Genomic DNA, 11,529 nt, shown 5'->3' on the forward strand with positions numbered 1-11,529 from the left:
ATGTGAAGTTTGCCACACTTTCTACATGGTGGCTTACCTCTAGAATCTTGAGCCACACTAGCTTATGAATAGGAAGCTTGGGCTCTAAAATTTTGGATCCTCTGCTTATTTCTGATCCTGGGTACAGGTGCACTAGCAGATGATAGAGCTAGCCTAGATGGCCCTGTCTAGAAATGACTCTTATTCTTATTACCTCTCTTACTAGCATCATAGCTGGATGTCTTAGCTCTCTTGATCCTAAACTCCTCTCTGTCCTGTAGCTTCTCCTCCTCTGTCTACTGCACATAAGTTATCAACCTACCAATATCCATGTCTCAACCAGCATTGATCCTTTTTCCTCTTTCTTTGTCGAATGACCCAATCAAGCCATATAAAATCTCATCCTACTCCTCATATCAGCAACCATCTCCGTAGTATAATTGGACAACTGTATAAACTTGAGACCGTACTCTCTCACAATTATAGAGCCTTATATGAAATTTAATAACTCACTTACCTTACCCTCTCTCATCTTTTTGTAGAAGAAATGAGCCAAGAAAGCTTTCTCAAACATTTCCCAAGTCAGCACTTGTGAACCCTCTGATCTATTATTTCTCCATTGATCAAACCATATTCTAGCCACACCCTTGAGCTAGTAGGCAGTCAACTCAACTCTATCAGCATCGGCCATATGTATAACCTGAACACTTTCTATAGCTCCTTAATGTATTTCTCTGGGTGTAGACCCTGTAAACTCAAGGAGTTCATTCTTAGAAACTCACAGATCCTAGATATGTCCGAAGAATCTTGTCTACCTGCTCCCTGTCTAGCAACTGGTTCTATCAGTACCTGAGCCAAAGTTTGAATGGCCTGGCAAAGCTTGGAATTTGTGATGTCAGCCTGTAGTGGCTACTCTATAGGCATAGCTAGGTCACCTTTCCCCTAACTAGTCTGACATCTCTTCTTGGAGGATTGATCTAAAGTCAAAATATGAACACATGAATTAGAATAGATTTTATAGGGTTTTAAACTATATCACACAAACTCAATATATTATAAGTGAAACAATTCCTAATGTCCTATAGCATTCTGATTATAAGTGTGGTTCACAACATCTCCATAAGCAAGGATCTACTAGACATGGCTTCAAAGTCTACTTAGCACTCTTAAACTTTGTGCTCTAACAATAAATTTTTCATGCTCTAGGGGGTACCCTCGGCATAGCCGACATTCAGAGACTATTGCTAGTCCCCAAGCAAACCACTAGGCTTGTTCACACATTCATTCAATAAACATTCTATAAGTGGAAAACTTAACTCATCAAGATGATCAAATAGATAATAACTCATCAAAATGATCAAATAGATAATAACTCATCAAGATGATCAAATAGATAACTTATATAATAAGGCCAAAGGCCAACAATCTATCCAATCCAATCAACAAAACTACTATGAATGAAACTAGCCAAAAGACAATATCAAATCAATAAATTAACAATCTAGTCTATGAAACCTTTATAAACTGTCTAAGTGGTGCCAATGATAGATTTATGGCTATTTTAATAAAAATAAAAATAAAAATATAAACTCTAAAGCTAGATGATAAAAGAGTGGTATCCTCTGAAAGAAAGGAGGATTCACCAATCAGGTAGAATGTGAACAAATCCTCAACGATACTTATTGATGATCTCTACAACCTACCTCTGCGTCATAAAATGATGCATGTCCAAGTAGACATTAGTAAATGGAATGTATGAGTATGTAATATGGTAGAATTAAATAGGCATAAGGCAGAATAGCATCAACTCAAGTAACTCAATCAAGATGTCATACGTCTAAAGAAAGAGTAAGGTTTAGACAAAGGCCAATCATATATAATCCAATCCAATCAGAGTAATATCAAGACCTATATGAGAGTTTCTCTTATCCAACAATGATCACTTATGAGCCAGTGATCGTACAACAAACTCATTGTTATTGCCACAACAGTCCAATACCTTGCCAAGGTAAAGGAAAAATCTACCAATCATGGATCCAACAATCAATCAAATCATATCTTTTCAGGATAATAAATTAGGGAAAATATCCAACTTAATGGTTCAATCCTCTCTTATATTTGGCGACCTAGTTATTGAATTTGAGTCATTTCTTACTCTTACCTAATTTAGTGCTCGATACTCCTCCCAATACTCAATGATCAAAAGACAATCAATCCCAATCAAATTAATCAAGAAGTCTCATACGGACTTTTATCAGTTCATCAGTTAGATCCAATCAATCCTTTCAACTGATCAATTATCCAATCATTCCCAATCATTTAAGAGTAGTTGGGATAATAATTTATGACAATATTTAGTCGAGACCATTCAATTGAGTTAAATTATAAAGATATAAAGGACTATCAAGTTTCATCAAAATTATCATCATGCTCACATCTCAATCACAATCATACATTCAAAAGTTTAAAGTTGTAGACTTAATCCTTAGGCATATATGTTCAATATTAGTCAAAATACTATTAGGGTTTATGAAATAAGTAGTTTAAATCATTTTTTCAAGAAACAAGTTCGTAGGAAAATATCAATTACACAATATTATGTAAAATATATTAAATTTAAGGAAATTCTCAAGAAACACAATCATGGAGAATCAATTCATTCAGAAATCAACCTATCACAATCATGGGGAACATGAAATAACAATTTCCATGCTTTATTTTCGCCTTACATACCTTGGATGAGGACAAGACAATCAACTTGGCAAGAAATTGCTTGAACTTTTAAACCTTAGCTTTTTCTCCACTCCTTAGCCCTAGGTCTCTAGTTAGAATGCGTAGAAGGGACTTAGGAATGTTTAGAAACTCTTTTAAGGTCAAAAATGACCTATATCAGTCATGGGTTAGATATAAGAGGGGTGGGAAAATTCTCAAGAAACACAATCATGGGGACTCAATTCATTTACAAATCACCCTATCATTATCATGGGGCACATGGAAGAACAATCTCCATGCTTTAGTTTAGCCTTACATACCTTAGATGAAGATAGGAAAATCAGTTTGGTGAGAAATCATTTGTACTTTTGAACATTATCCTTTTCTCCACTCCATAGCCCTAGGTCTCTAGTTATAATGCGTAAATGGGACTTAGGAATATTTAGAAACTCTTTTAAGGTCAAAAATGACCTAGATCAGTCATGGGTTAAATATAAGAGAGGGGGGGAAATTCTTAAGAAACACAATTATGGGGACTCAATTCATTTACAAATCACCCTATAAAAATCACGAGGCACATGGAAGAACAATGTCCATTCTTTAGTTTCGTCTTACATACCTTGGATGAAGATAGGACAATCATTCTGGCAAGAAATTGTTTGAACTTTTGAACCTTATCCTTTTTCCCACTCCTTAGCACTAGGACACTAGTTAGAATGCGCACAAGGGAGTTAGAAATGTTTAGAAACTATTTTAAAGTCGAAAATGACCAATATCAGTCATGGATTAAGTATAGGAGGGGAGGAGAAATGTCTGGAATGCCCCTCTTTAAAATTGTGAATTTTGAACTGTCATGGAGCACCTCCACGTCGCGTTGGTGGTTCATTCTACTTCGTTTTTTTACAAAAACTTTCGATAACCATCTAGGACCATTGAAAATCAAAAAATAATTTTTTTATTGCAGAGCTGTCGCGCAATTTTCTATTTTTTGTAGTTTTACTTCGAAAAGTTATTTTTGATCCGATTGACCTAAAATTCAATCGGAACCATTGTCCCATTTAATTTTTTTGCACCGATCGATATCCCGACCTCAGAATTACAAAAATAGTTGGGGATGATGTATTATGCAAGAAATCTCTCGTCTGGGCTATTTTAGTAATATTTAGGGTTGAAAAACTTTGGAGGTCCCTTATGACCTTAAACCACTTTCAATACACTTCAAATACATTAGGAAAGGACCTCAACATAAAATCACAACTTAGAAGTCATGGGATCACCTAACTCTATAAAATCTCATATCAAGACCTAATCGGTAACAAAAGTTTCAACTCAACTTTGTGCTAAGGGATTCTTGTGACCTTAATTCATCTCAAATCTATTATCACATTAAGGAATTGACCTTAAAACTTATATGCAAGGGTAGAATCACTTAGTATGATTCCATACGCATAAGAATGATGGTCCAGGTCTTAACTTAGAATATTTCAGCATCTTACAAAATTATAATGGCATGTCATATTATGAAAAATGAATTATTTTTCTTTTTTTAATTCTCGACTCATATTTCATGACTTACTTCAATCAGTACAATAATTGTTAATCTTTAATTTTAAATTTTATTATGAATCTTTAATTTTCATACTTTTTCCTATGGATTGCACGATAAAATCATATATATAAAAATTCAATTCCAATATTGAAATATTATCCAAAAATATTTCTAAGAATACACTAACATATTTTCCATAGAAATATTTTTCTTCCAAATGTTATCGTGCCCAATTTAATTAATTGCACTTTTTAACTCCAAAAATAGTTATGGAATATGACGTGTAATAATTTATCATTTTATTTAAAAAGTCTAATAATTTTCTTGGAATCAGATTACGCAAATCAGTTAATTTAATAATTTAACAAAATTGGCTCAATAAACTTAAAAATTCTTGATGGACTATAGTAACAATTCATGTGACGCATCTATAAAAGGCACACCCCCTTTTCACAATTTATGTATTCTACTCCTAAATAGAGTGACTTTTATATTTTAGTATCAAATATGGATAGAAAAAGGCTTAGGCATACTAGGAACAGTAGTGAAGATGTAAGAAACTCCCTTTTAGACAAAAGGGCAACTAGTTTATTCAAGAAAGCAGAAGAGTTTTCTGTTTTATGTGATGTTGATGTTGCGATTATTATTTTTAGCCCAGGAGAAAACCAACCCATTGTTTGGAGATCTAGAAATATGGCTAGGGAGGTATTAATGAGGTATTCAAACTTTCCCGAGTCTGAAAGGCTTAAAAAGTTAATGAAACATGAAATGTATATTTCAAAGAAAGTGAATGAGAAAGAAGAAAATATTAGGAAAATAGAAAAAATGAATGAGGAGAAGGAAATGAAAATCCTCTTCAATCAAGTTGTGGAGGGAAAGAATATCGCTGAACTTTCTGTTAGAGAAATTCAAGGTTTATTAAAGCTTTCATCTGCTATAGTAGCTAAACTTCATCAGAGAAAGAAAAAAGTCAATAACCAACATCAGCCTTCTCAATCTCAAATTTCTCTCTCAAACTTTACGATAGTTAATGAAAATGTTTCCCCATTACCAAATGCAATGGATGACTTAAACAGTGACATGTGGTTTGTTAAGACTATGTCTACTAACCGCAATTATTTTGGCACAGGGGATGCAAACAATACCGCATTTGCACCAGCTGAAGGCGATGACATTAGTGCCGAAGATAATGGACATTCCAAGGGCCTGGATTGATAGTGTAATGCTTATGTTGTTCAATCCTTATTTTCATATGTTGTTTTTTTATAGTTTTAATGTTAATTTGTGTAATTTTTCCATCCATTTTGTGCTTTTGTACTTTTATTTCAGTTATTTATGAAGGATGTTTTATTTTTGTTGGACAAGTGAACTTATCTGTTTATATTTGATACAAAATGTATTTTAATATGCATTGTAAAGTCTTAAAATTCTTACCCTACTTATAATTGTCTGATTTAAACAACTCATTCTAAAAAACCTCAGCCTATATAAGCTATCAAAATAATTATTCCGATTTAAAAGATCACAATTTTTATCTCGTACTTTTTCTCTTTCTCACTCCTATATCTTCTTCTTATTCTTTTCCCATCCTCTATTCTTCCCCATTTTCTCTTCTTCTCTGAACTTTCGTTATTCTTCTTTTTCAATTCCTTCATATCTTGTCACGACCTTGACATGCAATGAGGGACACCCATACTAACCTCTCGGTGGGAAAACCAATTACTAATCCAACTTAATCCACCAACCCATTTTAAGAAGAAAAATCATGCAATCCATAGGAGTAAAATAGTTTAAACAAACAAATCTTGAGTTCCCATAAAGTCAATTAGATCAACATAAAATCATTTATGAAAAATAACCCCCTAGAACATGAAGGTCATTTACCAAGACTCTAAATGTCTGAAATAAGAGGATGCAACCCCAACTAAGAAAACAATAAACTCAAGTCTATGAAATATCTATGTTCGAAAATATGGACAAAGAGATGAATATGAACCCATGGGAGCCCTGAATAGTAGCTCACCCTTGGATTCGAAAGTCAAGCGTCCCTTAACTAAGGTATCATATCAACCTCCTAAATATGCCCTATACTCAATAAGAAAAGTCAAGTGCAGTATGAGTACACAACCACAATATACTAGTACGATCATACAACCAGTTCCAAAGATATCAATACAAACAAGTAACCACATAATAGTAAAACAGGCCAATATATATCCAAGCAGTCACAATATAATACAGATTTCCAATAACAATATTTTGAATCAACAAATGCATGAAACATGTCCCACAGGATCACAAAATGCTTATACCTGGTCCTTTAATGGAAACCACACACAAATAATTAGTGTACCAGTGCGATACTCGAGCCAACTATTATTTTATACCACACGTGGTACCCAAGACAATCGTTAGTATCTTTTACCGGCTGGTACTTATCCAACCGTCAACACAAATAACATACAAAATCACAATCATAATAATAATGAACAACCAAACTTTAAACCTTAAGTAAATAAATAGGTCTATTGCATGATATTATTAACATGATGTCATTTTACTTTAACCATTTAGTTTCCTTCACATGCATTACACAAGTTATAGATACTACTCAGGTTGATACCAAATACAACTTTTGAATAACTTAGGCCTTCTAAATTCAAAACCTTTCAAATTTACCCTTAGGCATGACAAGACTACCTTTCCATTCTAATATAAGCTTATTCGAGAATTTGAACTTAACAATCTAAGTAGTATAATCAACAGAGGCATAACAAGAATAAAGCCAGTCCATGACAAGAATCACATCAAAATCAACCTTGTCCAACCCAACTAAGTAAGCCATGCTACCTTTGTGATAGATAGACACAGTACAATCTCTATACACCCTCTCAACTTCAATATACTCACACACAGGAGTAGACACACTGAAAGCTCAAGAAGAAACTCAGAGATTTTATAAAACTTATTAGCCTCATAAGGAGTTACAAAAGACCAAAGTGGCACCTAGTTCCAACAAATCATAACAATCATAAGAATAGACTTGAATCATACCCGTCATAAAATTTGGGGAGTTCTCCTAATCTTGGCGACTACCCATGGAATATAAACAGTTTGTACTCCCTCTTGTGCTAGAAGTATCACCCCTCTAGCATCCTCAAACTGTTGGTGCTGGAGTAAAATATTGGGCTTTTCTGGACCACCTTGGAAAATTTCTCTAAAAGTGACCTACTTGTCTACACTTATAGCAACCATTCCCTTCCTCACGACATTCACCTATGTGAAGTTTGATACACTTTCTACATGGTGACTTACCTCTAGTATCTTGAGCCACACTAGCTTATGACTAGGAAACTTGGGCTTTGAAGGTTTGGATTCTTTGTTTATTTCTGATCCTAGGTGCAGGTGCACTAGCAGATGACAGAGCTGGCCTAGATGGCCCTATCAAGAAATAACTCCTATTCTCATTACCTCTCTTACTAGCATCATAGCTGGATGTCTTAGCCCTCTTGATCTTAAACTCCTCCCTATCCTGTAGCTTCTCCTCCTCTGTCTGCTGCACATAAGCTATCAACTTACCAATATCTATATCTTAACCAGCATTATTCCTTTTCCCTCATTCTTTATTGAATGACCCAGTCAAGCCACATGAAATCTTATGCTACTCCTCATACAACTTTTGAACAACTTAGGCCTTTTAATTTTTCATAGTCTTCATCGATGACATTTTAGTATACTCACGGATTTTGGAGGAGCATGAGTAGCATTTGAGAGTAGTGCTCCAGACTTTTAGAGATCATAGGCTTTTTGCCAAGTTCTCAAAGTGTTAGTTTTGGCTTGAGTCTGTAGCATTCTTGGGGACATCATGCCCTAGGATAGCATTATGGTAGATCCGGCGAACATTGAGGCTATATATAATTGGGCCAGGCCCACCTCTATGATTGAGATTCATAGCTTCATCGGATTAGCAGGGTACTGTAGGCTCTTTGTTGAGGGGTTTTCTACTATAGTGACAACTATGACTCAATTGACTTGCCAGGGTGTCCCTTTTTTATTGTCAGAGGAGTGTGAGAGTAACATTTTGAGGCTCACAGAGTTGCTTACCACCGCTCCTATATTAACTTTTCTAGTTGAGGGTGAGGGATTCACCGTTTATGGTAACGCGTTAGGTGTTGGTTTGGGTTGTGTACTGATTTAGAAGGCTCAAGTTATTGCTTATATGTCATGGCAGCTTAAGATGCACGAGTGCAACTTCCCCACTCATGACTTGGAGTTGGCAGCGGTAGTTTTTGCATTTTAGATCTGAAGGCACTACCTGTATGAAGTTTGATGCGAGATTTACACTGATCACCAGAGCCTTCATTACATTATAAGTTAGAGGGATCTTAATTAGATGAAGCACCACTGTATTAAGCTCCTGAAGGACTATGAGCTCACTACTCTCTACCATCTAGGAAAGGTGAATATATTAGCGGACGCCTTGAGGTGGAAGGTGGTAGTATTGGTGGTATAGCCTTTCTTTCTACTGTGGAGCGACTATTAGATTTGGGCATCTAGTCTTTAGATAACTGAATGATTCAACTTGAAATCTCTGATTATCGGTCTGTGCTAGATTATATCGGAGCTCGGTCATCTCTATTAGACCGGATTCGCAGCTATCAATTTGAGGATAAGGATTTAGTTGCACTTTGACATAGCGTTTTAAGAGGTGAGGCTGGCCTGGCTACCTTACATTCAGATAGGGTTTTGAGGTTTGGTGGTCGACTTTGTATTCTAAGATTTGGGAGCTTGATTCAGTTGATCATTATCGAGGCCCATGATTCGAAATAATCTATCCATTTGGGCACCGTTAAGATGTATCGCGTCTTGAGGCAGAACTACTAATGGAGGGGCATAATGAGAGATATTACAGATTATATATCGCATTACTTGAGTTGTCATCAAGTTAAGGTAGAGCATTTAAGGCCTGGTGGCTAGCTTCAAAGATTACCCATTCCCGAGTAGAAATAGGAGCGGATCATCATGGATTTCATTATGGGGTTGCCTCTCAATTCCCATGGTCTTGATAGTATTTGGGTCATCATGGATCAATTGACCAAGTCAGCACACTTCCTTCCTGTTCATACTTTTTATAGTGCTGAGAGGTTAACTCGTATCTACATTCAGAAGGTGATTTATCTTCGTGTGCTAATTTCTATCATTTTAGATTGGGGCTCACAGTTCACATCTCATTTTTTGAGGAATTTTCAGGGAAACTGGGTATTTGTGTTGACCTTAGCATAGCTTTTCATTCATAAATTGATGGTCAATCGGAGCGTATGATTCAGGTTCTGGAGAATATGTTGCGGTCTTATGTTATGGATTTTCAGCGTCAGTGGGATAAATTTTTTGCCTTGGGCGGAGTTTGCATACAACAATAGCTACCACTCTAGTACTCAGATGGCAGGTATTATCACTCTCCCGTTAATTGGTTTAAGTCTACGGAGTCTAGGCCATGCGGTATAGACTTGATGTAGGAGGCCTGAGATCATATAAGGGTTATTCAGAATAGGCTTAGGACAGCTCAGAGTAGACACCAAAGTTGTGCTGATTGTAGGCGTCGACCGTTGATATTTTTCATTAGTGACAGAGTGTTCCTCTGTATATCACCTATGAAGGGTGTGATGAGATTTGGGAGGTAGGGCAAGCATAGCCCCAAGTATATTGTTCCTTTTGATATATTGAGGATAATTACAAGGTTGCATATGAGTTAGGTTTTCCCCTGACCTTTTCAGCTATTTATTATATTTTCTATGTTTTGATGTTGTGCTGGTATTGTCTGGGTGAGTTCTATGTTCTTCAGTATGACGCAATTGACTTGGATGATCATTTGAGATATATTGAGGAACTAATTGATATTTTGGCTAGAGATGTCACATAGTTGCATTCCAGAGCCATTCCTGTGGTCAAGGTACATTTGAGGCATTGTCCAGTCATGAAAGCTACCTAGGAGACCAAGCATGATATGCGGGCAAAGTTCCCCATCTTATCAAGACTTTAGGTGTTTCTTGACTCTTACTTTTGCGGATGAAATTTCTTTTAGTAGTAGATATTGTAATGACCCTCCAGGTCATTTTTGAACTTAATCATTCATTCCATTGTTTAGATCATTCCTCTAGACACCCCAATTCATTTATAACTTGTCGGCGCTGACTTTTCAATCACATGGTCATTCGTTTGGGTTTTAGGACCATTTCCTGTTTTAGAGCTTTTATAACTTGAAAAGTTGACTTTGGTTATAACTTTAATAAGAAAACCTCATAATGGAATTCTGAAGGTTCCATCAACTCCAAAATGGCCAAATTAGGCTAGTAGCGTAGTTGGCATGAGTATCGAGGCAATCAGTATGAGTTTAGGACCATTGGGTGCTTTTGCCTTTGAAATTTGGCCTATAGTTAACTTTGGTCAACATTCATAGAAAACAAGCACAGATGCAAATTCTCATAGCACAGTTAGTTCCGGAATGTCGAGTTTGGTCTAGAACGACCCTTTATTTGTTTTTTGAGGCTTCTGGTAGAATCTGAGGCCTATTATTCAAATGGGATCAAAATAGAACTTGGGTGTGGGGCTCACTTTTCATTAAAATGAACTCATATGACAATTCTAAATGCACCATTAAGTCTGAAATATCGAATTTAGTGGGGTAGCATATCTTATTTGCATGCATCGGTTTCAAAGGAATCCCGAGCACCTTGTCGGAGGTTTTGGTATGCTAAACTTGTTTTTGCACTAGCTGTATCTGGTACCATCACTTAAGAGACCCCAGATCACTAAAGCGGGTGTTGCTTAAGCATCCTGCGTTCCTAGTGTCTTGGATTGGTAGTTTATCACTTGTGCATGTTAAGGTTTGGTTAATTTGGTGTGTGAATTATGTTCCCTTATGGAACATTAGCTGGGGGTAGTAGTTAGAGCCTATTCTTGGGGTTAATTTTGAATTCTGGACGCTAATCCCACATTTCTCATTTTAGACCACTAAATTGGCCCGTCTCTGAATTCTATAATTTTAGTCTCATAATGACCGTATTAACATTATGATTCTATTATTGATAGGATGGAAGCATTCAGAGGCTACTAAAAAGAGAAAATCTCCACTTTTCTGAATTGGAGTGTGCGTAGTTGGCTTACTGGTAAGCTATGGTTTTCCCCTCGTAAGATTGAGCATGGTTAGAAATTGTACATTAATTGTTATGAGTTTTGAGGGTTTTGGGTGTCGAGCATGCTAAATTCCTAGAATCCATGTCCTAGGTCTT

At 36.1% G+C, this 11,529-nt stretch overlaps 1 protein-coding gene across 1 annotated transcript; it reads left to right on the top strand.

Moving 5' to 3' along the window:
* The first annotated feature begins 4,747 nt into the window (after positions 1 to 4,747).
* LOC129905059 (agamous-like MADS-box protein AGL92) lies at positions 4,748 to 5,455 on the top strand. Its single transcript, XM_055980439.1, has one exon. The coding sequence runs from the start codon at positions 4,748 to 4,750 to the stop codon at positions 5,453 to 5,455; it is 708 nt and encodes a 235-aa protein (XP_055836414.1).
* Positions 5,456 to 11,529: the final 6,074 nt, after the last annotated feature.

The sequence above is a fragment of the Solanum dulcamara genome, chromosome 10 (genome assembly GCF_947179165.1).
Source record: "Solanum dulcamara chromosome 10, daSolDulc1.2, whole genome shotgun sequence".
Classification (NCBI taxonomy): Eukaryota; Viridiplantae; Streptophyta; class Magnoliopsida; order Solanales; family Solanaceae; genus Solanum; species Solanum dulcamara.

Bases quoted from the DNA above. Each gene is read 5' to 3' on its own strand.
- LOC129905059 (XM_055980439.1), top strand. From the start codon at position 4,748: ATGGATAGAAAAAGGCTTAGGCATACTAGGAACAGTAGTGAAGATGTA.